The sequence below is a fragment of the Syngnathus floridae genome, chromosome 1 (genome assembly GCF_059516105.1).
Source record: "Syngnathus floridae isolate MCC-2025c chromosome 1, RoL_Sflo_1.0, whole genome shotgun sequence".
Classification (NCBI taxonomy): Eukaryota; Metazoa; Chordata; class Actinopteri; order Syngnathiformes; family Syngnathidae; genus Syngnathus; species Syngnathus floridae.
Window position 1 is genome coordinate 4,874,003 of NC_142413.1, and position 24,921 is coordinate 4,898,923.

The 24,921-nt window shown below is 42.9% G+C and overlaps 4 protein-coding genes across 7 annotated transcripts; 1 reads left to right on the top strand and 3 right to left on the bottom strand.

Annotated features, from left to right (window-relative positions):
- Nucleotides 1–43: 43 nt before the first annotated feature.
- On the bottom strand, nt 44–3,856 carry mfsd8 (major facilitator superfamily domain containing 8). The gene is made up of 11 exons (XM_088392737.1): nt 3,519–3,856; nt 3,354–3,436; nt 2,863–3,147; nt 2,462–2,575; nt 1,758–1,902; nt 1,615–1,673; nt 1,440–1,548; nt 1,241–1,375; nt 1,068–1,171; nt 789–1,000; nt 44–679 (listed from the first exon to the last, which is right to left on the bottom strand). The coding sequence occupies exons 1-11, from the start codon at nt 3,575–3,577 to the stop codon at nt 473–475; spliced, it is 1,512 nt and encodes a 503-aa protein (XP_088248863.1). The 5' UTR covers nt 3,578–3,856; the 3' UTR covers nt 44–472.
- A 545-nt stretch (nt 3,857–4,401) lies between these two features.
- On the bottom strand, nt 4,402–10,863 carry LOC148403511 (uncharacterized). 2 transcript variants are annotated; one of them, XM_088373490.1, is made up of 8 exons: nt 10,694–10,863; nt 9,732–9,841; nt 9,491–9,575; nt 9,192–9,387; nt 8,096–9,099; nt 6,753–7,537; nt 6,176–6,373; nt 4,402–5,775 (listed from the first exon to the last, which is right to left on the bottom strand). In XM_088373490.1, the coding sequence occupies exons 1-8, from the start codon at nt 10,783–10,785 to the stop codon at nt 5,516–5,518; spliced, it is 2,730 nt and encodes a 909-aa protein (XP_088229616.1). In that variant the 5' UTR covers nt 10,786–10,863; the 3' UTR covers nt 4,402–5,515. The 2 variants fall into 2 exon arrangements, with proteins under 2 accessions (XP_088229616.1, XP_088229625.1); XM_088373499.1 differs by lacking the exon at nt 10,694–10,863 and having other exon boundaries at nt 9,469–9,575; nt 9,732–9,800.
- Nucleotides 10,864–11,267: 404 nt separating this feature from the next.
- On the bottom strand, nt 11,268–24,852 carry LOC148403512 (ciliary neurotrophic factor). Its single transcript, XM_088373600.1, has 3 exons — nt 14,454–24,852; nt 12,929–13,240; nt 11,268–12,595 (listed from the first exon to the last, which is right to left on the bottom strand). Exons 1-3 carry the CDS (start codon nt 14,592–14,594, stop codon nt 12,455–12,457), a joined length of 594 nt encoding a protein of 197 aa, XP_088229726.1. The 5' UTR covers nt 14,595–24,852; the 3' UTR covers nt 11,268–12,454.
- LOC148403513 (uncharacterized) lies at nt 19,166–24,271 on the top strand. Of its 3 annotated transcripts, none has more exons than XM_088373536.1 (10): nt 19,166–19,316; nt 19,806–19,896; nt 20,328–20,387; nt 20,474–21,996; nt 22,073–22,134; nt 22,203–22,390; nt 22,468–22,619; nt 22,819–22,880; nt 23,014–23,162; nt 23,251–24,271. In XM_088373536.1, exons 3-10 carry the CDS (start codon nt 20,345–20,347, stop codon nt 23,337–23,339), a joined length of 2,268 nt encoding a protein of 755 aa, XP_088229662.1. In that variant the 5' UTR covers nt 19,166–19,316; nt 19,806–19,896; nt 20,328–20,344; the 3' UTR covers nt 23,340–24,271. The 3 variants fall into 3 exon arrangements, 2 of the variants coding, with proteins under 2 accessions (XP_088229662.1, XP_088229651.1); XR_015857994.1 differs by lacking the exon at nt 19,806–19,896 and having other exon boundaries at nt 19,175–19,316; nt 23,251–23,598; nt 23,689–24,271; XM_088373525.1 differs by lacking the exon at nt 19,806–19,896 and having other exon boundaries at nt 19,175–19,316.
- Nucleotides 24,853–24,921: the final 69 nt, after the last annotated feature.

Here is a 24,921-nt window from a genome sequence, read left to right on the forward strand (position 1 = left end):
TATTCAGTATACATGTTTAGTAAGAATATCTGTACACAAAATATTCCTGATCTTGCATTTTGTATGTTTATTGAAATAAAATATAAATCTCTTCATAGTCATAGCTTCTTGACAATGTACTAAAAATAGCTTCAATGTTGAAAATATGGCAGTCGCTTTAAAATCATCATTTGTGGTTTAAAAAAAAACTCATAACATATATTTTCACATTATTAAGTCACATTTTTTTAACCAGTGAATGCGCCTGTGACATTGAAACATGCGTTATTATTCAGTTCACACAGCTTTGTTCATTAAAAATGCAATTGAGTAAAGCGTATCGTAAAAGCGTATCGTAGTGTATCAGTAACAAATGCCGGATGTAGTAACTTGATTTAAAACAGGTGGCCGATCTGGATGCGCACGTTCACACACGTTCCCTTTCAAACTCATTTTTTGGTCCTTCAGTTGGTCCAGTGTGGAAAGCGCCGGCTCATTCTATTGTCCTTCCGTGACGCACTGAGAAAGCGATGAGTCTGTGGTAGACACAGCTGAGGAGGACGATGGCCGCCACCACCATGATGCAGATGATAGTGAAGGCCCACCGAGGGCCGAGTAGGGTGTACACGTGGGAGACAAACACGGGGCCCAGAGTCCGTGCGCCGCTCCCTGATGCTGTCAGCCAGCCCATGTACACGCCCTGAAAAAAAAAATCAAGGTGTACTCTCACATCATATTCCACTAAAATGGATAACAAAAAAAAAAAGGGGTTGAGGTTCTAAGATCTTCCCATAGATTAGCTCCTTCACCTGAGGTTTGGGTCCGAGGATTTTGGAATAGAGGGTGTAGGACATGACGTTGCAAGCCGGATAGCCCACGCCAATGAGGAAATCTGAGGAGATGTACTGAGCCAGGTAGATGGCAGGGGTGTACTGACACCAGGTCTGGTCATACGGGCAGCCGGTGGGCTCAAAAGAGCTGTTGGATGAGAGCTGACGGACCAATGAATTGTTTTTAAGGTCTAGGGAGAGGGAAACATAAGGTTAGTTTCAAATGTCAGTATTGCCCACTCAGATATTTTGAAATACCTGCCCACTGGATTTTGGGGTAATGGCTTCCCCATGGAAGCAGAATAAAGAAGCCGCAGAATATGATGGCCAGACCGAGGAGCAGTACTGGACGATCCCCGACCCTGTAAAATAAAGCTTGGAAATAAGATATCATTTTTCATTTGAACGAGGGATTCGTGTATTTGGGTTACTTTTGTGCAGCCATTTTGACCACAAGAAACACCAGGATGGATTCGAATCCGATACAGCAGATGATGATGCCGTTGTAGAAAACTGCCTCTCTCCTCGTCCATGCAAACATGTCCATGGACAAAGGCGTGGCGATCCTGTTCCAGAAAGGAGTCGCGATTACAAGGCTCAGCACCACGTCATCGTAATGTGCCCACGTACGTCTCAAAAACGGCAAAAATGAACATGACAATGAAGAAGAGGACATTTGATGTGAAGACAGCTAAGTGGTCGATGGTTTCCTCCGAGTCTTCGATGAGGTCCACCTCATCTGTAAAATGACGACATACCAGATTAATGTTTTCGACGGGAGACGCCCGTACCTTCGCCGTCTTACCGTCCGCGAGGTAGTTGATGGCATGGATGTGTCTCCCGTCATCATCGACTCGGTGCTCCCTATGAAATGGAGACTCGTGAGCTGCACGAGCCTTGCCGCCCCTCTCCGATTGTCAAACATTAGTTTCTTTCAAAAGACTTCACCTAAGCACCAAGACCACCAACAAGATGTTGATGACACCAAAGATGGCCGCAAGTAAAGCCGGAGCAGTGTACATGTTGAGTTTTAGATGGATGAAGTCCACCGTGTAGCCCACTTCCCCAAGGAACGACAAGCAAGCCTGCAGAGCTGATGGACATATGCAAGTATTACCAAAAAAATAAAAATACACACAACATCAAGCCCATCAAATTTCTCAAGACATACCAACCAGGTTCTTAAGCACACCCAGTGATGTTTTTTACTAGTAAAGATACCACCCACCAAAAATATCTACCAGTCTGGAAGATCATTCAGCAGAAAGAAACCCACTCCTTTTGCCACTAGAATTTTTTTCGACGGGATTTGGTACCAAAGAAATCTCATCACTGGTTGATATCTAGGTCTCATGAAGCAATACAGACAGAAGCAAAAAAACCTGTGAACTTGGAAGACCAAACACTCTGAATAATGGCGTCTCTGACATTTAAATCCAAAGCGAAAGGTTAGAGAGTGTCCTGGTGCTACGGTTTTATTTTACGGCTACTTGGATATCAACCAGTGGCCAAACTGCTTTTGTAACAAGTCCCTGAGATAAATCTTTGGGTACCAACAGGAACCAAGACAGTGGGGCCCTGTAGCACGCTTTCAAGGGGGATCATCCAACTCATAGGTGTCTCTTCTGGATTCAGTAATAATCCATAATAACCTGGACCGAGGATGAACCCTAAGGCTTGACACGCGCTCATGTTGGCCATGGCGTTCGTCCTCTCCTTCAACGACGTGGCTCCGGCAACGTATGATCTCACCACAGCAACATTACCTGCCGCGACAGAATTGGTGTTAAAAAGTCTATCGATGAAAGTGGAGTGCGTCGATTGCGTCTGATCCCGTTTAACGTAGGTACCACCGGCCATGGAACTCTCTACCTTATGTTTGACTGCCATCTAGAGGCACACAGCCTAAGTTTCAATTGTACAAGTGTAAAACTATTCCATTTTGGGTTTGTTTGTATTGCAAATTTTCACCTACTATGGCTGCATCTGAAATGTACCAATCATGATAAACGGGGGTTCGGTACATACGACATCATTTAGTGACGATTACAACCTGCTCCGAAGCCCACAAAAGCCCGTGAAATGAGTATGTGGTACTTGTCCCCAGTTGACGGCAGCGAAGCGTAGGCATAGTAGATATTGGCCGACAGGTTGATGACGATGGAGCACACCAGCGGCTCTCTGCGCTGCCGATGATTGGACCACAGGCCAAAAAAGGGTGATGCCACCATTTGGCCAAGACTGTAAGCTGCCACCACCCAGCCCAGGAAGGTGGCATCGGCACTTTCATCAGACTTTTGCAAGTATGGCCACAGCGATGTTATTACGATGGTGAAACCTAAAAGTAAGAGAATGTGACAATAAATATTGATACATTTTGTGGGAGTGTCTTTCTATAAGAAAAAAATCTTACAAGATAAAGGTAGATATTTTGCTTATTTAGCCACAAAGCAGAAGCAGAACCTCAATTTGATGCAGTGTGTTTGCTTACTTTATAGCTATTGCCATCTTTACAAAATATGCAGGGATTTTTTTTTTCCTCACCAACGCTGCTGAGAAACATAGTGAAGTACATGACTCTGATCGACCTCCATCGGTTGTGGTAATCGTCATCAGTAACGTCATCACTACGCAAAACAAGTTTCAATAAAGTTTACATACAAATCATAATTACTTGACATCTTGTAAAAAAAAAAAAATCACACTGACCTCCTTGGTTCGTCCCGAAGTAACGGAGTGTTTTCGTCCGAATCCACAAATTGAGACATCCTGTGTTAAATTATGATAAAACCAAAACAAGCTAGCTGTCGCACAACTGCAAAGCTACGAGAAGCTAACTCGCAAGCTGGTTTGTTAGCCACTGCAGCTAACATTCAACCCGTCAACAAGTTTGTTTCATTGACAAATCGTACGCATAGTGTTAAATCGAGTCAAGTAGCCACGTCTTTGCATTCAGTGCGTGACTAAATGTCAGTAAAGCTGGACTCTTGCACCCGAAGCAACTTTGACATCTACCGCAAGCTAATGTTGCTGAGACGAACTCGTCCGGCGAGATTTCAAAATAAAATGCGCAATTAGACGGAAGCGCGTTTTGAGGGGTTTGGCAAGTCTGCTTGGATGTGACCCAACAAATATACATAAAACATAATAAATATAAATAATAAATAAATATAAATAAATATTGACCAGCACAATTAACGTATATATACAATTTTACACTATCACGCGCCTGAAGGATATTATTTTGAAAGTTCGACCGGAAAAAAGAATGGATTAAAGTTGGGGAGCAAACAAGGGAATGAAAGGAAACCTCTCTCGATTCAAAAATAAATTCAGTGTTCATCCGCAAAGCCTTTTTTAAAATTTTGTGGTAAGGAGGGCGATATGTTGCAGTGTTGGTGTACATTTTGAATCTTCACCAGTTTAAAAAGTGACTAATAAAATGTATAAATGATGTAAATGCAGTCAAGTGATGTAGTCCCTTGAACTTTACCTTGATTAGTGGCCACTAAGAAAATTCTTTTTAAATGTGAAAAATAATCTCTAAACACATTCGATCTTTTTAGGCAGTTGACAAATTAATAAAAACAGATTGAGAAAAACACAACAAAAGTGATTTCTTTAATCACGGTGAATATTTAGCACAACAATTCAGTCCTTCTTCCCTGAAATATTGTGAAACTGTACCCAAAAACTCACATCAAAATCCAGTTTAAAAAAAAAAACACAGTCATCGACTTTAATACAGATAATATGTACAGTAAAGTATGTACATAAAAGACAAAAACTTTAAGATCACGACTGTGGAATAATTACAATAGCCTATCTGTCGGATGAATATCAGTAGCCTCTGTAGAGGTATGCTGCCGCTGCCATGTCACACTGGTCTCATAGTTAAAGACTTCTTTTTATAATAATACTAACAATAATAATAATAATAATACATAGACACGCACTATACCTAAAATGATACCAGTTGAGAAGATACAAAGTCCATGAGTTGGCCTTGAAAGCAGTAATTCCCAACCACCGTGCTGCGAAAAATTTTCAGATTTTCAATCGAATATATCTGCGGTATAAACAGGGAAAGTCGACGCTTAACCAAGGAACAATGTTGTGTTTTAACAGGGTAATTTCAAAAATACCACTTGTAATATTATACTTTTTGTAACAGAAAGAAACCATTAATCTAAAAAAAAAAAAACTTTCTTGAAAATATGGGCTTTTTGGTCTGAATTAAAAAAAAAAAAGTTAACTGTTTTTCATCAGTCCACATACGTTGATATGCACTTATTTTTTTAATAATATAACAATTTTATCGCAGTGTTTTGGCGGCCTACCGGGTGTCCCCCATGGAGCCCCTAATTTGGGAGCCGCTGCTTTCAAAGGCCGGAACGACGATCTTTACACATTCTTGTTTGGTCATCAAAATGGCTCCCATGTGATGCTACTACATGTGCAGTTGATCCATGTCGCACAATTGCCGGGCTGCCACCCCCACCCCCCAAAGTCAAACGCCACTTTTTGTTCTTTGGCTTTTTTTTCTCGTGTTGGAGACCGAAGGGTGCAGCTGATTTTAAAAGAGGACACGTGTAGTCCTTCCATATTCCGTGTACGACAATGACGATGATGCCCGTGGGCATTTATTTTACACAAAAGAGCGTTTGCTGGTGGTTGCTACCTTACCGCGCCACTTTTGTCCCAGCTCAACACACAGCGGCAGCGGCGGCCATGGCGGCACTTTCCCGTCTGCCCTGCTTTTTCAGCAGCTGGATCCGGTTGTGCACATAAAACTTGATGGCGCGCCAGTCGCGGTGGTTGCTGACGAGCAGCGGGCAAAGCTCCAGACAGCGCTCACAGTCGGCCTTGGCGGGTACGCGCAGGTCGGCCAGGTTGCGGTTGAGGTGCGTTTCCACGGCGACGCGCTCCGCCTCTGACCACGGACGCTTGACCACGCCCCGTTTCCCTGTGGGAGGTAAACGCATTGCATGGATAAATACAAAAACTTACTGAAAACTGGAAATGAATAAGTACTTTAAAATGCCCATGAACATGTTTAACTGTATAAAATATTAGAACAGCCTATAAAAAAAATAACATTTTTTTTTTAAATCAATGAAATAAAAAAGCTACATAAATAAATAAATAAATAAATAAATAAATAATTTTTTGGGACATGATGTGATTGTCTTTAAAAAAAAAAAAAAATTACCAACATAAAAACAGTTGAAATATAACTTTGTCCATAACTGTGAGCAATAACTGGCATTGGGAGTAATTCAAATTAGAAAATCAAGGAGGAAGATAACCAAAGCACAAGCTGTGTTGTGCTGTGTTATGAGAAGCCGAAATGGAGCAAGCATTACCTGATTTGGGTAACCTCCTTTTGGGAGCGCCGGCGGCTGACAGGCTGACTGCCGACGCGACTGGCGCCCTCTTTCTCTTCGGGGGTCTGCCCGGACCTTTCTTCTTCACGATCACCTCCACCTTTTCCGGCACCTCCTCCTTTACGTCTTCCGCCTCCGAGCCTTCCGAGAACGAGTCGACGGAGTTGCCGGACATCACTGCCGGACAGAAAAGACGTCTTGCAGTCAAAATGTGATTGTTAAGTCGACGGTTGGACACTATGGCAAAAGTGAGAAAATTAAAGTTATTAATGCTGAAATGTGTACGATATCAGTCACATGACCATTCCACGTTTTTGGTGCATATTAAAGCTCATTGCAGCCAATGCTAATCTTCCACCGTGTTGTAGCGTAGGCACACATAAGAAATCCACTTCCGTATTAGCGAACGTTGTGAGTACACTTGCGATACACTGTCAAGTCGATACTGTACACATATATTGTGTTTTTGACTATAACGTGACCATAATTCTAATTTTAAATTGCCATGGACATAAAATATCAAAAGTATCTTCAGCAAGTGGCCTCCTTGTCTTACCGTCCAGCTCCAGGCAAATGTGCTGCAAGCTCATCCCGCGGAAGAGCACGCCCTCCTTCTCGCCGTACAGAACCACGCGGCCCACCTGCCCCATCAGGGAGGCGTCCCGCGTGATGGAGGAGCAGTTCTGCGTCACATGGTACTCTGTCTCCAGAAAGTTCTCCAGGCGCTTGGTGGCGCCGCCTTGAGCCGAGCCCTCCTCCAGGAGCAGTAGCTGCGTGAGGATGGCCACCTGCCGGCGCACCCGAGTCCCCGTGATGGCGCCGGGGTTCTTGACGCCGCTGGCCCGTGCCAGGTTCCTCAAGAGGTCCGTGCCACGGAGCGGGGTGGCGGGCGAGTGATAGGGGCGGGAGAAAACGTAGGGGCTCTCGGGGTCCACGCCCACGTCGGCGCTGGTTTGCAGGAGCAGGTCGAGGCAGGACTCGCAGTTGGGCGGCAGAATGAGGGGCTGGACGCGGCCGCGCTTTCCCATGACGCACGCCCTCGGGAGGTGGCAGAGGACCCTGCGCTCAAAGGGCGACAGGAGCGCCTCGGTGCCGCCGCAGGAACTTTCCTGCGGGGCAGCACGCTTGCGGTAGTCCTGGATGGTGAGCTTGGCCACCTCGCACTCGCGGTGGCGGTTGTAGAGGATGAGCAGCGAGAGGCTAGCGTGGCACAGCTGGCGCCAAGCCTCGGCCGAGCGCGAGCGGCCCAGCGACAGGAAGGAGGCGTGCTGCTGCTGCTGGAGGTACGTCACCAGCGAGGACAGCGAGGACAGCAGCGGAGACATGTGGTGCCGCCGGGACCTGGAAGTAGATCGACACTCGTCAGGATGACTCCTACGATATGCATATGTTCAAGCAGCAGTTATTTGAAGGTTTTAACTTTGCATCCTAATTTCAACTAGCCCGTCAATGGCGTTTTACATTTTAGGTTAACATTAAGCATAAATGACTCTCAATCGATTATTGGCTAAGTCAATAATTAGCACGTCAATTTGACAATATCTGCTTCAGGGAACTATTTAAATGTTAACTTTTTAAGAGATGCTGCAAGCCCTAGGAACTCTCCGCATCTTCTATTTTTGTTCAAAATCAAATAAGCTAAGTGAGAATGTTATCATTCAGATATTGGGACATGTTGTAAATCGTTGTTCGTAGAAAATGCGGTAAGTATTGTAATAAGGGTAAGTTTTCAAGATGTTTGATATTTACATTTTTCTTTTCGTTATATATTTACAGTTTAACTCCTACTAGAGTCAAGGCAGGCAATTCTTAACATCTTCAATAGTGCTTCAGTTTTTGGGGCTATTCACGGTATTCAAAAACGCACACGGACAAGTTTTAAATGACTCAGGGCCCAACCTGGTGTCCCCGTTCTTCTCCTCCGGTGTGTCACCGTCTCCATCCGCACTAAGGTCGAGATCTTCTTCCAAATCGATGTCCGGTTCAGGTGTTGGAGGAGGAGCCAGATCTTCTTGGACCGGCTCGGCCTCCACCTTTTGTTGCTCTTCGAGCTTCTCCCTCTTCATCCTACGACCTCTCCTGGGAGGAGATGGGGGAGGAGGTGTAGGGCTCTTAACCCGGGGCGTCGGCGTAGGAGCGGAGCGTCTGGTGGTCGGCGGAGATGATCCGAGTGCCGCCTTCTTCTGAGCAGGCGGCGATACGGAGAGGGAGAAAGAAACGGCGCCCGGGCGGGTGCCCGGTGAGTCACGCTCCCTGGCAAAGAGCGAGGGCGGGGTTGCCGGGCTGGGGGCTGAAGGCTGCGGGACCGCGAAGGAATGACTGTGAGTTGTGGAGGCGGGTGAGGGATTGCCGTTGGCGTGCGTGCGGAGATGCGCCAGTTCCATAGCCGAGCGCACCTCAGGCTGATTGGCGTGATGCTTCTCCAGGTGGCGCGCCAAAGACCGATAGTGGCGCCCGCAGTACAGACAGTGCTGACGCCGGCTCACTGGGGCGCCGCCGGAGCTGCCAATGTTTATGTTGATGTTATTGTTGATATTGGTGGTCGGCGGGGCCATGGCGCCGACCGGCTGCGGGTTTGACCTTGCGGTGGGTGCCGAGAAGGAGGAACAGGGGCGCCCCGGGCCCCGGGAGGAGGTGGGCCCGCCTTTTTTCTTGGTGCCTTCCGAGGAGGGGATCTTGCGCTTCTTGCGGCGGCGAAGCATCCGTCCCCTCATCTCCTCTATTTCCTCCTCCTCCTCTTCCTCCTCGTCATCATCGTCGTCGTCCTCTTCCTCGTCCTCCTCACGATCTGAGTCGCTGGGCTCGGAATGGGTGAGCGGCGAGGATGAGGGCGATAGGGACCAGGAGGGGGTGAGGTAATCCGATACGGAGAGGGACAGCGGGTGGGGGCCGGCCTCTTCGTCCTGGTGGGGGTGCACGACAACATTAGCATGATCAAAGTTGACAAGTCCCACTCTTATTGTTAGGAAACAATAGGAACGGGCCCATTTCTCACCATTGCATTCTCGCCCCAGTCTGTGAGGCTGTAGTCCACCGTGATCTCTTCCCCTTTGGCGATATCTCGGATCGCTATGACTACCAGCCGCACCTGAGTCCCGCAGTGCACCTCGCGAATGCGGCAATTGGGCGGCGCGTGGAAGAGCACGGGTCCCCGGACGCTCCCCGCCCCTTCCTCACCCAGCTCCGGCACGCTGGCAAAACAAAGAAGAAACAGGGACGCGTGAGTATTCGGTAAACCTCGAAAATCAGGGAGGCGGAGTCTGCGTAGTTACCATGATAACGGGTCCTCCTTACCAGAGCTGAGCAGGGTCTGTTAGGTAGTAGGGACTCCCCGGGGGAGGGAGGCCATCTTCGGTGCCCTCTGGATATTGGCCCTCACCTGAATGGACAACATATCACCTTTAGCACAATTCATAATAGGTAACAGGAAGTCGCACCTGGATTTTGTGAGGTTGTTGCAACTTTGAATTTAAACAAAATTTTGTGACATCCCTGAGGGACTAAATTGATGAAGAGTCTGCGTGTGTGTACTGACCTGGGCTGTAGCTGTGCTCAGACATGCTCTCGTCCTCCTCATCTTCCGTCACGTACGCTCGGTCGCACACCTTCACCGGCGTCCCCTTGCGCTTCCTCCCGCAAACGCGGCTGGAAAATCAACATCGGCTGTGATTTCTCCAACATCGGCTGTGATTTCTCCAACAATACACAACTTTTTACTTTAAAATAAATGACTGAATGCTGCTGTAAGATATCTTTGGATGATTTATGTCAAAACTTTGATTTGATAGATCTATGCTTGTAATATGACATCTAAATAAATGTTTAATAGCTTGACGAGTTGAAAACAAACAGCGATGTGGTTTAATGTGACCTACGACCAAGCAGTAGGGTTAAGCGCTGAATGGGTTTTATATGACCCCCAAAGGAGAGTTAGAAGAGGTTAAAATTGGTTCATTCCTGCATTTAAAAAACGTGCTTTCGAGATGATTTCTGCATGCATGCTTTGGCGTTGCAGTCATTATAATGACAATGACGATGATGATGGTGATGACGACGACAGTGATGATTATGATTGTTATGATGATTTGTGTGTGTGTGTGTTTTCGGTCTCAAGTTCAACTGATCTGGGATCAGCTCGAATTCAGCCAGAGTCCAGCTGATGCTCCCACTGCGATGTTGATGCTAACACCACGGCTAACCAGTTAGCTTCACCGTCGCGTCAAAACATGACGGCTAACCGGGCCGGGGGCCCGCACTCTGACCGGAAAGAGGCGTCAAGCAACGGCCACGAGAGGCGCGGTACCACCGCGACTCACCAAAAAACCTTAAATGGTTCCTTTTCTCACAATATCACACATCAGAAGGGAGAGAAGGGGGGGGGGGGGGGGGGGTTAGAACGCGCGCCTGCGTTGAGTGGAGATAGAGCCAAGCTAACAAAGCCCCGTAAAATTTGAGGAGGGAATGGAGCAAAACGCAGGCCCAAGCGAAGCCACTCACCCCCGAGGAGGCGGCGGTTTGCTGCCATCCCCGTCGCTGTCGAGTGTCGGTGGCTCCCGGTAGTCGAAAGGCGAGCGTACATTCTCCGCCATTAGGACTGCCAGCCAGTGCTTCCCTCCAGTCCGTCTCCGCGCTCCCTCCTCCCTTGTCGGTGGGGGGTGTTCAGGCTCAATGCGCATGCGCGCAACATCATTTCGAAGGGGAGTGTGAGTGCTGTTCAGATGGAGCACTTTCGCAAAAAAAATGAAATAATAATTCTCGTAACGGGACAGTCGAAAAAAATTAAAAAGAGGCGTTTCCTGACAAAAGTCTAGAAAAAATCCTGCAACGTGATAAAGCCCATAAACGCAACTTTTGGCATGATTTTACAAATTGTTGGTAATTTGACTCAAATGTAACTTATCTAGTACTTGAAATATGAACAATTTTTTTCATTACTCAAAATTTCTTATGACCACTTATGATAAGAAAAAAAAAATCTTGAAAAATACTTTAGTCTCATGCCTTTGTAAAAATATGTTAATATGGTTTGGCAACACGATTACTTTTCTTCAAAACATCAATAACACCATAGTAAGATTTTTGAATGTGATTTATTTCTCATGACTCAATAAAAATTGATCCGCGCTCATTTTGGATCTCTGACCCTTGAGGTTGAGAAACCTCTGGTGTTTCCAAAAGTGTACAGTAGCAGCACATTCAAGTAGTACATCAGGAGCAAACCATAAAAAAACAATGAAGTCCGTCCATTCTGGAATCATTGCGAGGGGGTGAAAAAAAAACAGTCACAGTTTGTCAGTCATTCAGGTATTTTTTTTGGCTACATCTAGCAGTTAGTTTGTTAGTGTTAAATATCTTCTAATAAATAGAATAAATTACACGCAGTATGTTTGGAAAGTGGGTCACTGCACACGAGCGTCACAGCAAACAATGGCCAACTGGAGGTCATTTTAGCACTCGCGGAGGAAATACCGCCTGGGCAAAGCCGGGCCTTATTAAAGGAGCTTAGTGGTTAGTGAAGCAGCGTGTTGTTCCACAGGTCTTGGACAGTGACTGTTGATTTAGTTTTTTGTGGGAGAGAACAAATCATGAAATATGAATAAAAATATACCGATTGTTAATTTCAAACCACTCTTGATAGCATCAGGCAAAATGCTGCTTTATGAATCATGTCAAAATGATGCGGGTGGTCCGACTAGAATTTGGGGGGATGGACACATGTATTAAATGTGATTAACAATAAATATATTCTACCACATGACGCACTGGTTAGCACGTCCGCCTCACAGTTCAGAGAGTGCGGGTTCAATTCCACTTCCGGCCCGCCCTGTGTGGCGTTTGCATGTTCTCCCCGTGCCTGCGTGGGTTTTCTCCGAACACTCCGGTTTTCTCCCATATCCCAAAAATATGCACGGTCGACTAATTGAGCACTCCAAATTGCCCGTAGATGTGAGTGCAAATGCAGATGGTTGTTTGTGTCTATGTGCCTTGCGATTGGCTGGCAACCGGTTCAGGGTGTCCCCATGACTGCTGGGATAGGCTCCAGCATGCCCGTGACCCCCATGGGGACAAGCGGTACAGAAAATGGATGGAGGGATATTCTACCACTGTAAAAATGGACGATCAAAGTTGAAAATTATTGTGATGGTTTGGAAGTAAACCAAATGATGGAGTTGTGTTGTAAAAAAGGAACCGCCACTGTCCAATTCCTCACAATGAGGGGATGCCGGTGGTTAGTGTGGAGTGAAATCATTCGCCACTTTAGACGTCCTGCGCTCCTTCCCGCTGCGTGTGGAGAACGTGTAGAGCCTGCGTGGCGTGGTCGGCCCAGTGGACCAGCTCCACCAGCACTCGATGCGTCCACAGTTTGAGCTGGAAAGGTCCCCCGCCTCCATCAGTTTCCTAGCCACAAGACAGCAAATAGTCACTCACAATTTTGATCTGGTTGTTTTGTAGTACATATGTGTTCAATTAAGATCATAACGCTGTTGGTGGTCAATCAACAATTCTGTGGAACAAACAGCTATAGTATTGGACTTCATTTTATAGTGCGTTGGTAGACTCTCGCTGGTATCGGCAGCCTCGTTGAGTACCCGATACCTTAAATGAAATAAGGACGGTGTCTGCCCGATACAGACACTTGGTATCTGTACCTGCCCAGCCCTACTCAAAAATTGTGGGTGGTCAGATTGCTCCACTGTGGGACGAACGAGTGTATGAACATAAAGTCTGTACCTCATCACACCGGACGTCCGGGGTGACTTCCAGTGCGACATCGTCCGTCTGCAGCAGGTTTTTGGTGGTGTGAAGTAAATGCTCCAACCGGATTCGGACGGTGTAGCGCAGGGTTTCATAGTCGCTCTCCCCCTCGCCCCACTCCTCCACGGCCCGGGCGATGGCACAGTGCAGAAGGCCCAGGCACTGTCGCAAGGCGGCGTGCATCCGCCGCGCTGCTTCTTCCGGGTCTGGCTCCTCTGTGCTCGGGCCCAGGGACACCATTCGGCCACCTTCGGCGGGCAGCTCCGACAAGAAGGTCTCCTGCTCCGTCTGGAAGCGGTTGTGATTTCACAGTCGTATTGATTATTAGATGGATCGTGTCAAAGAAGCCCGGGCACAAAAATACACAATCCATTAGGGAGGCTGGAGACCATAGATGGAAATGGGTGGTGGCTCGCCGTTAGTTTGATGACTGTCCGCATCCTGATGCGCACAGGACACGTAGGGCCCAACCGAGTGTTTTCACGGTCATGCTTAGCCAACAACTCACAATTTAGCATCCCCTGTTCTAATCCAAAGCCTTCACAGATGAGAGATGAAACGTCCTCTAAGCAAATCGGAGCAGTCCGGTTGCGATTGATTGAATGGCCTGAGAAAGAGATGACCCTGGATGAAGGACAATATTTACAAGTATCAAGGACGTAGTACGTGCATCCAGATGCAATTGGACAAAATCTCCATGGCGACCCCTTCAGACGACAACTTCCAAAGATGAATGGAAAACATAAATCTATTTCTTGAAATTATAATTTAGAATTACAGTCATTTCAATTTAGTCGGCTGATTTTTTTTTGTACAGCTGGCCGCATCAGGGCAAATATAACAAAGAAAAACTGAATTAAAAAAAAAATTGTATATAATTTATATTTAAAAAATTTAACCATAATAATAAAAGATGTGAAATAAAAACAAAGCTATATAATCTACAATAAAAATAAAAACACACAACACAAAAATATATAAAAATAAAACATAGATACTTTGTATTTAATTATTTAATGCACCCCGTTCCATTATTCCTCAAAAGAAAAATTGTAGCTATAGAGAATGCAAATATTGAATTACATGTAAAATAAAACCATTTAAAAGTAATTAACACCCCTCTTCAAGTCTTTCCAAATAGCAATGTACTATTTACAAAAATGCCCAAAAAACCAAAATCAAATTAAAACTAAATTGTTGATATAAATTATTCTTTTTTTAAAATAGATTTCTATTTGAAAAAATTAAATATTCAATATACTTATGAATATTTAATTTTCTCTGTGCCATGGCAATAAAACTGAGCCCTATAATTAAAACACATTTATCTAGTTGGTCTGCATCAACATTTATTACTACGTGATGCATTGCAGTCCCACGCAGCAACCCACAGTAGTAATTCCAAGTAGAAACGTACCGTTAAATGAACCGTACCAAAACCAACCATGACGATGAAGGTACGATTTATATTACGTCGGATGTCTAAATTATCGAGACTCACGTATAACTGGAGCAAGCGGGAACATTCGTATTGAAGCAGCCGGGCAAGGGACAGCGCTTTGCCCGTCGGCGAGCCACCAGGCACCGGCGTGTTGGGCGACCTCATCCCCTCCTCCTCCTCTTGCTGCTGCTGCTCGGCCATTCTGCACTCACTCGGTCCACTCCGAATTCGTGCGACGCTTCGGTTGCGGCCCACCCACCCAGCTAGGGGCGATGCCTAAAGGTGTTCGTTTGCGTGCTCCGGCGGCCCGGGAGGGAAGAAAGCGCGTGCTCGTTGATGTCGCTGGAGGTGGACGCTAATTGGTTCCGGCGAGCACCGGTGGCTAGGGGGCGTTTTTAGGGGGATGCACAGGGGAGATAGAAGAGTCTTTTTTTTCTGCAGCGACCCACCCACTCGGGCAACTATGGCAAGCACGCACCGTATTGGCGTCTCTCTCTCTCTCTCTCTCTCTCTCTCTCTCTCTCTCTCTCTCTCTCTCTCTCTCTCTCTCTCTCTCTCTCTGGATTATGTTTTTAAAGTGGTCATTTAATTACCCTTGAAAACTAAGGGGAACATTGTTTTTGTTGGTTTTGTTTTTATTTCCAGTATGATATAACTAATAAAATAATAATAAAATAATAAAAAAACAAATCAGCGATTACAATGATGATGACGATGATTACTTGTAGGAAAAAGAGGTGGAAGAGGAAATCTTAACTAGAGTTTAAACAATTTTCCCACCTGCCACTAGGTAGAGACAAAGGACAAGTGACAGTTCAAGTCCTGGCTCCTGTTGGTTGGCCTGCCACACCTATCGTGATAGCAACAAGGATTAACTTGATTTTTTTTATTTTACGACACAAACACAACAATGGAAGAACGGCAGTTACTACCTCAGGACCACATTGATTTATTCATCTTAAATTACTTCTAAATGCTGACAAGACAATTGTTTTCAAATCATAAAAAAAGTGCCTCAAACTCTGCCAGTATGTCATTGAAGTGGCTCATGAATAAAAAATACATTGTAATTGATGACTCCCTCACTTTTAAACCTCTTATTGATCAACCTATGAAGAAATTCAAACTTAAATTTGGGTTTTTTCTTCTACATTTTTTTTTTTGTCTTAGATTAATATGTTTACCATGCTTTGTTGATGTTCATCACAAAAATTCTACAAAGCTGACTGATTCAAAACTGAGAGAATTTGAGACTACCTCAGCAATTTGTAATTGTTTTACTTAGTACTCTATGTGCAACCATTTTGGCCAGGATTTCCTTGCAAAAGTGCCCCCGCACCAGTTGAATAAAGGTTAAATAAATAAAAAAGGAAATGGAATACACAAACCTAAATCCAAACGCTAGCTGTAGCAACTGTGACATTATCTAAACATCAAAGATTTTGGGTAGTTTCCCTTTTGGCAAAATGGTGCGTTGTGGTAAAACAAGTTCAAGCCGTTCTTCACAGCTCAAGTGAGACGAGAAATGTTCAGTAAAATCACAGACGTCAGTCGTCATTTCATTGTTATTTGGGTGTGATCTCATGTCGAAATGCTTAACTAGAAACATCATGATTAATTTTAACTTTTGTATGATTTCAGAAGATAAATTAAGATCCATTTGACTATTTCCCCTCTATTTTTCCCCAAGAGAAAAACAGTGTTTATCCTAAATCATCATTTCTGATGAATAGTCCTAATAATGTTTTCTGTAGCCAAAAATGCAAATGAGAAAACATTGACGCCTTCTGTTGGACTTTAACTTTTTAACTTTAATTTTGTCCACAATTTAGGGAGCGCGCTATCTGCGCCTCACGGCAAAAGCCATTGCCAATCACCTATTATCCAATTTACTCACTGCATGCTCGTTTGATTTCTTCAGATTTAGGAAAATGCAAAGACACTGAAGCAGAAATTAGACTTACACAGGTTGGTTGAGTTCAATCACAATTCTTGTTAAGAAAGCTCTGTTTTCAGGAAAGCACAATACAGCGCTGGGCCCTTCAAGAGCGGAAAGTCTCCATTCAGAAAAGTTCAAGGTTCTTTGGTCAGCTTATATTCAGTTGCACATGCCAGTGTGGGCTGAGTTTGATGGGTGATGAGTCTTTGGGGTGGGGCAAGTTCGCAGTAGAGTTTGATTCCATGGGAGTGGGTGCTGGTTCGGTGAGAGCTGGTTCCGTGGGGTTGGGTGCTGATTATGGGCGATTCGATGTGTGTGGGGGCTGTTGTTTTCCATCCCATCTTTCGGCTTTGGCGATCACCTTGGCTGTTTTCCTCCTGGCGTTCTACCTCTGGCACCTCTGCTGGTTTTATCTCCAAATGACCTTCCTGTAAACATTCTCCTCCATTCTTGCACATACACTGTCGCACCTCATCCATTCATCTTTCTTTCAATTTTGTCATTTTGTACAGAATTATGTGAGTTTTTGGCTGTGACATCATCAATTTATTGATGTTCCCTGACTTTGCAAAGTTTATACTCACCACTTACCATGTTTTTGTTTGTTTGTTCTTTTGATACTCCATGTACTTGCTTACGTCATCATATTCTTAGTTTAATCATGCTTTCAACCATATCTTTTCTTTGTCAGGCAATATATTTCCCTCTGTCCAGAATGTTCAGTCGTAATCGAAAACTGGCGTCTAGCATTAGTCAAAACATAAGATACAATCAAGTACTGAACATTTTTAGACGACTTTGGCAGTGTCCGTGATTTAGAAGATCATCAGGCATGCATTAAACAGTTCCTTAAGTTATTCAGACAATATATCAAAAAACATTTGTTATTTCAAAGTGCTCAGAAATATATATCAGATCATAAAGTTATAAAAACCTTTCTCATTACCACTTATCAAAAATGTCGAGTTATGTCTTCTTTATTGATTTGGTGTGTAGGTATAATTATATGCTTAAAATGTTTCTTTTATTGATTTAATATGTGAATATACTTTATTCAATGAGGTTTGAGCATATCTGTTTTTGTAGCTAGGCAGAACTTTTTGTATTTCAACCCCATTCCTTCACTTCTTTATAAAAGAAAAAAAAATTTTTTTTTACGATGGACAACGGACCAACGTTTTCCTTTTTGTGAAGAATTATGCGTGGGCATAAGGTTGCGTGGACAACATGGAAAAAATGGAACCTTCTCTCAACTCAGGTATCAATGGGCCCTCTTGGTTTTACTTCATACTTGACAGGTGGTAGCTTGCCCATGAGTTGCCATTTCCATTTTCTTAGCTGGATATATGGTGACTGAGCAATATTATATTGCGACAGAATGACTTGCAGATGCTCAGACAATGCAAATTGCATTCCGAACCACCTGCTAAGGTGTTGTTAGTGAGAATCCGACTTTCTCAATATTCTCCAGCCATCCCTCAAATTGTTTCTCAGTGCTGTGGGCAGTGTTTTTGTCCTCCAGTGACTAATCACGCCATTTTCCCAAACACTTGATGTGATTGTCCTTGATGGATTCAATGACTTGTATGAGCAAATTAAACTGTTGCCTTTCCTGATAATCATGCTTCTTGACTTTCTCGTCTCAAATGTCATCCAAGGCCAGACCTCATTAAGCCTCGGTTGTTGCTCACCAGACTCCGTTGTTGGATCTCAGGTTACCTTCATTCACAGCTACTGTACACGTGATTAGCTGTGGGTCCACATTCTGTCGGCAAAATTGTGAATGTTCTTGCCATCTTCGCTGTATTCATTTTATGGTTGTGTCGGTCAGATTATCTATTGCTAATCATTGCCCCAGAGGACACCACGTCATTAAAGAAAGGGGGTTGGGGGGGGGCATGATGGCGTGATGATACAGCGAGTCAGTAAGATATTAATCAGCAGTCAGACAAGCAAAAATATGCAGAAAGTAAGCATGCCAGACATGTGGACAATGCCATTGTGTGTACGGCGTCAAATGAAAATACAAAGCTTTGCCGTTGGTTGATCACCTTTTGTCAACATGTCATGACTGGTTTTCCTTCTCTGGAACTAAAAATAAATTAGAATGACAACAAAAGGCATATCTTTTAACCTGATAACATCTTCAACATAACAAAATTCTTGAAACTTGAATATCAATTATTGACATATTTATAAATCAAGTTTAAATAAAAAAAACAGGTCAAACTTTAAATCACTCAATTTAAATCTTTAAACTTTAAAATCTTTAACTTTAAATCAACCGGCAGCAGCCAGAATATTTTGCATTGAAATATATGAATGCTATAAAGCTAATGCAAAGTTAAAAAAAAGAAACAAAACGGATTTATGTCAATTAAAGATAGTTAGCAAGCATATATCAAGCATATATTCCACATTTCTAAAATCAACGTAAAAAAACTAAATTGTAAATTTATTTGAGAATATGTCCACGTTCTTTAAAAACATGACTAAAATAAAGAAATGAAAAATTGGTTGAAAAATATTTTTAAAAAACTGAACAAGTCGGATTATAAAGATTTGTCATTTGAAATATTCACTGTTAAATGAAAAAAAACTATGTTGAAAAAATATTGATCAATAATCAACAAAAAATAAATAAATCTATTGGTAAAATATTAAGCATTAAATATTGACATTAAAAAATGTTTCCAAATTTGTTACCATGAAATAACAAAGACGCTCTTCCGTCAGCTCCTTCCTTTAAGAAAGACGAATGGAATGCTCAAACTTGTTTATTGAAGGAACTTGGGTTTTTTTGTTATTTCTTTCGACATCACTTGACGCCACAAAATATTTTGACTGGTGTCACTCCTCTTTCACCTTCCTCCCCATATATATATCCACATTAGGACCGAGCAACCCAGCAGGGTGGACAAACCCACACACAAACATCTGTTTTGTATTATGCAGGTATCAAAATTTTTAAAACACAACAACAGGTAGGTGTTTTTTATGTTTCAAGATTTTATAATAGATATTTCTTTATTTTGTAAAAGTGGTAAAAATTGGTAACATTCAAAAACACTTTTACATGAAATATTTTATTAATATCTAAATAGATATAAGCTATAATCATTTTGTAATAGTTTTTATTGTTTTTAAGTGGTATTTTGAAATTTTGGCATGTAGGTAAGGGAATTTGTTACTGCATTTTTATCAAATATAAAATAATATTTTATAACAACATTTGTATAAAATGTAATTCTTTTAAAACCACAATTAATTTGTTATTTATTAGGATTTGTCAATCTGCATGGTGGGTATTGTTAGATTATTTTTAGAGATTGTTAACACACTAAGGTGTTGAATTTTTTTTTGCTCTTGTTCACAATCGTTGAACAAATTAGCCATTTTTGGGGTCTCCTGAAAAATGATGATTTTGGAGGTATGAGGAATTCGCCTGACACCTGCAATTTTATACATACTAGGGATTGGATTCGCTCTTATAATCACCTTTTGTCACTCGTGGAAAAGTCAACAAACAACTTCCAAGTGGATTCGTCATTTGCAGGGTTTGGGGTACGTATTACCCCCAAAATACATAAAAATCGCCCTAAATAGCAATTGCAGAAGACTTAAATAGTGCTTTAGCAACACCAGGGGTTTCCTCAAGCAGACAAATAGCTTATTGTTAGTTCTAACTACAGGCTGTTGTATTATACTTTTAAGCCTCGGCGAATATATAAACTGGAAGTGCTGTGAATGGTTTTTGTTTTTCTTTGGTTTGAGTAGCCCTGTGATTGGGGGCCACTGCTATATAGCATATTTAAATGAATCCTCATTTTTTGTGAAAAAAAAAAAAAAAAATCATCATGATATTGTTGAACGGGAAAACGATAACATTCTCAGTCATTTATACCAAATAGAACTGGAACTATATATAGAATTGTTACTCGTCCGCAACTGCAATAAGTGCCTGACTTAATATAGTAAGTGTTTACATTTTGCAGGTTCTAGGAGAGAAACAATGAGTGCTGCGCCATGGTTATCAGTTTTGCTACTGTTTCATGGTAAGTATGCCATGGTATGAAGAAAATTACTGATCACTTTATAATTACTACTACTAATCTTTCTAATATTCCCATCTTCACTCAAGTTGTGACAACTACAACTGGAGAGGCTACGACAATGCTACCGACAACTGTAGTGGTAACAACTGATGGTGCAACAACCACTGGAGTTACAACTGCAACTGGAGAAACAACAACTGGAACAGAAACAACAACCGGAATAGCAACAACCATAGTAGAGACGACAACCGGAACAGGGACAACAGGTGGTGCAACAACCACTGGAGTTCCAACTGCAACTGGAGCAACAACAACTGAAATAAAAACAACAACTGGAATAGCGACAACAACCATAGTGGAGACGACAACGGAAGCAGTGACAACTGTTGGTGCAACAACTACTGGAGAGTTAACTCCAACTGGAGACGCAACAACCGGAACACCAACAGCTGAAGTGGAAACAACAACCAGAGTAGCGACGACAACTGACGATGCAACAACCACTGGTGTTTCAATTGCAAGTGAAGAAACAACCACTGGAAGTGAAGAAACAACAACAGGAATAGCAACAACAACTATAGTAGAGACGACAACCGGAGCAGCGACAACAACTGATGGTGCAACAACTACTGTAGTTTTAACTACAACTGAAGAAGCAACAACCGGAACACCAACAGCTGAAGTGGGGACGACAACCGCAGTAAAAACAACTGGTCGTGCAACAACTACTGGAGTTTTAACTACAACTGGAATACTGACAACAACTAATGGTGCAACAACCACTGGAGTTTCAACTGCAACTGGAGAAACAACAACTGAAATAGAAATAACAACTGGAACAGCCATTGAAGGGACAACAACCGGAGCAGTGACAACAACTGTTGGTGCAACAACTACTGGAGAGTTAACTACAACTGGAGAGACAACAACGGGAATACCAACAACTGTTGGTGCAACAACTACTGGAGAGTTAACTACAACTGGAGAGACAACAACGGGAATACCAACAACTGTTGGTGCAACAACTACTGGAGAGTTAACTACAACTGGAGAGACAACAACGGGAATACCAACAACTGTTGGTGCAACAACTACTGGAGAGTTAACTACAACTGGAGAGACAACAACGGGAATACCAACAACTGTTGGTGCAACAACTACTGGAGAGTTAACTACAACTGGAAAGACAACAACGGGAATACCAACAACTGTTGGTGCAACAACTACTGGAGAGTTAACTACAACTGGAGAGACAACAACGGGAATACCAAAAGCTGAAGTGAAGACAACAACCGGAGTAGCAACAACAACTGACGGTGCCACAACCACTGGAGTTTCAACTGCAAGTGAAATGACAACCGGACTCACAACAACTAGTAGACACACAGTAGCAACAACAACCAAAGGTGCAACAACTCGTGCGATAAACATAAACACTCTATCTACCACAACCACAGCAACAACAACTACCACAACCCGTCCACCGCCTCCGGTTGTTATTACCGTTGTTGTCAGGGTTGTTGCAGTACTGTTTGAACCATATGTACCAGAATTGGCTAACCCCGAGAGTCCACAATTCATTGCGCTTGCTCAAGAAGTCTTTTTAGTGGTGAGTACAATGTTGGTTTGGTGTTTAGTTGTTGGGCATCGCAGAAGCTACTGTAACATTTGCATTCTCACCACAGTACGACGTTATATACAGAAGGAGGTACACAACCTACAACAACTGTGTCGTTAGAGGCTTCAGGTAATGTCACTTCTGAATTGATGCAAATGTCGTCACATGACAATGTCAATAACACATTGCTAACACAGGCCCGCCGTGGCCCGGGTCCGGATGGAAAACACTGAGGCGGACGTGGCCATCGAGTTCAACAATAACAGCCTAACAGATGAAGCAATTCCCAGCGAAGACGCCGTGGTCGAAACGTTACAAGAGGCCATAGCCGACCCCAACAACAATTTCGCCTTGGCCTTTGATGAGCAGTCCATACAACTTCTTGGTAATAGCTATCGCCCATCCAGTCCGGATCCACTCCTGGATTCGTCCGCTTAATGTTCTGCGACTGTTATTTTACAGTCACAACCACTGTCGCACCGACGACAACTACCGTCGAGGCGCTCACGACGCGACAGGTGACCTTCCGATCGGCGGGAGAGCGCTTCACCACGGACTTGTTGAATTCATCTACAGCAGCATTTTTCATTCGAGCATTTGTTATCAAAACAACGGTAAACACACTTAACATTTAAAACAAATAAAAAAAATAACTAATGGATAAAAATTATGACAATTTTTTCGTGAAATGACTTGACAACATTTACCTCACATAACTTCATCGGTATTTGACTTTTAAATGTACAAAATGTTAAGAATGCCGACATTTTTCTTGTTGGATGACATCTGTACCTCTTGTTTGTTTTTCCACAGCTTGAACCACCGTACCAATTGAAATTCAGTTCATTCCGAACCCTGGACGTGGTTTCATTCAGGTTGGTTATTGCTTAAGGTGTTCATGGCATTAATCATAATTAAGGATGAGCTAGTAGCAGATACAATTTTAGGTATGGGTATCAAAAATAAAAATGAGAATATAAATGCAAGTGTGTCTTTTCCGTTTGGCAGTAATGGCTCCATCATCAACAACATGAATATAATTTTTGAATCTGGCTCGGTGCCTAACAACAGCGCCATCGCGAGCGTTCTGGTGGACGTCGCCGACAATGTCACGGGCTTTGACATAGACACATCTTTCATTTTTGTGGATGGCTCGCGTAAGTCATACATAAAGTGCACATGACCCGTTCTGGTTATGTACATAATAAATGACTTTTTTATTTCTTGTTTTGTTTTCTCTTGCAGAAGTTTCACATGGATCGAACCACAAAGGAAATTTGATCAGCACCTCCTGCCTAGTGTTGTTGTCATGGTTACTGACAAAGCAGCAATAATAATGGGAGTAAATGCCCTGATTTTAAATATTATTACTAACAATATCATGTGTGACAGTAATTTTAAATGTATCATATTATGAAATATTCCAATGTAACACCAACAACTCATCATGTGGTTTTCTTCATTGACTAAGTCAGAGTTGAGCCAACATTTACAACTTATTACATGAAAAAAAGTCCTGACTCTCATAAAATAAGCCATTATTTTCTGAAAACTTCAACAAGATTTATCATAGAGATACAAACCGTCAAAATGGTAAGATTATACCGATAAAACAACATGACATTTAAGCATGTCTGGTATTTGTGTTCACATTCTTCCTTCATGCCATTGATATATCTGCAGAGATTGTACTGAAAACACCGAAGCGAGCGGATTGTTAGTCAACCGGTGGAACCGTATCAGTTAATCAGCAAACGTCGGAAGAGGAGCGTCGTCTTTTTTTCAACGTTGTGCAAAATAGACTACGCTGTGGCCAAGTTCTGACAAATGCACATCGCTGCATATTTGCACACAATTCACACAAATTGCAGGAAAAATTAGATGCCCCACCCCCTATTTTTTATTTAAATAGAGACAAATAAAGTTGTGATTGTTGGATTTGATTGCGGTACTATGTCTTGAATATTATTCTAAATCGGCAAAATAATTTAGGTGGACAGGGCAGTCAGTATAAGATCCGGTTTAAGTGTAACTAAACAACATATGCCATCTAGTGGTGAATGGTGATATTACAATTTAAGACTACAATCAACCTTGCATATTCGTAATTCGGTTTCCACGGATTCGCATATTCAGATTGTCCCCCAGCAATTTTTAAATATTTTCAGTTTTTCCGGGTTTTGCCCGATTTAGCACATTTTCATGGAAAACCTAAACAGGTTGATTTGCGTTTTTGCAAGAGCTCTTGATTAAAATTCAAATCCTTTTTTGGTTTGTTTCATTTCTGGGGGTGGTGGAATTAATCACGTGGGTCACTCAGAGTGGAGTCACGGACTGCTGCTTTCAATTGCTCATTCTTTGTATAAACAATATGGCATCAATTGTAGTACATGATTTTGATACTTTTTTTTTTTTTAGCAAACAGCATGTTCTTTGTTCCTTTTGGGGAGGGCCTGCTAGTATAAGCCCACTTAAGCGGCTTTTCTAAAATGAAATACCTTTCAATTTTCAAGTTCACCGGAGTTGGATATCACCATAATATAAAGTTAATATAATCTAAATTGATCTTTAAGTTATCTTTAAATTAAACCTAACTTTACAACATGCTTTTGTTATAGTATTTTTTTTCTCATTACTTTTTTTTGTATTTGACCATAACATTCAGAATTATTTCCCCCGCTCGAGACGCTCCAATGGCCGTCCAATGAAAGGAGTGGTTTGGGGTGGAAGGTGGGGTGGGGTGGGTGTCTTTGCCCCTGACGCCTGTAACCCCACGCTCCGCCACTGCGCGTCCGTAGGAGCCGGTTGAGTATCTGCGTTATCTCCGCATGTTTGACAAGCGAGGAAGTGTTTGACTGATCTTTTTCTCCCTCCCTCCCTCCCTCCCTCCCTCCCTCCCTCCCTCCCTCCCTCCCT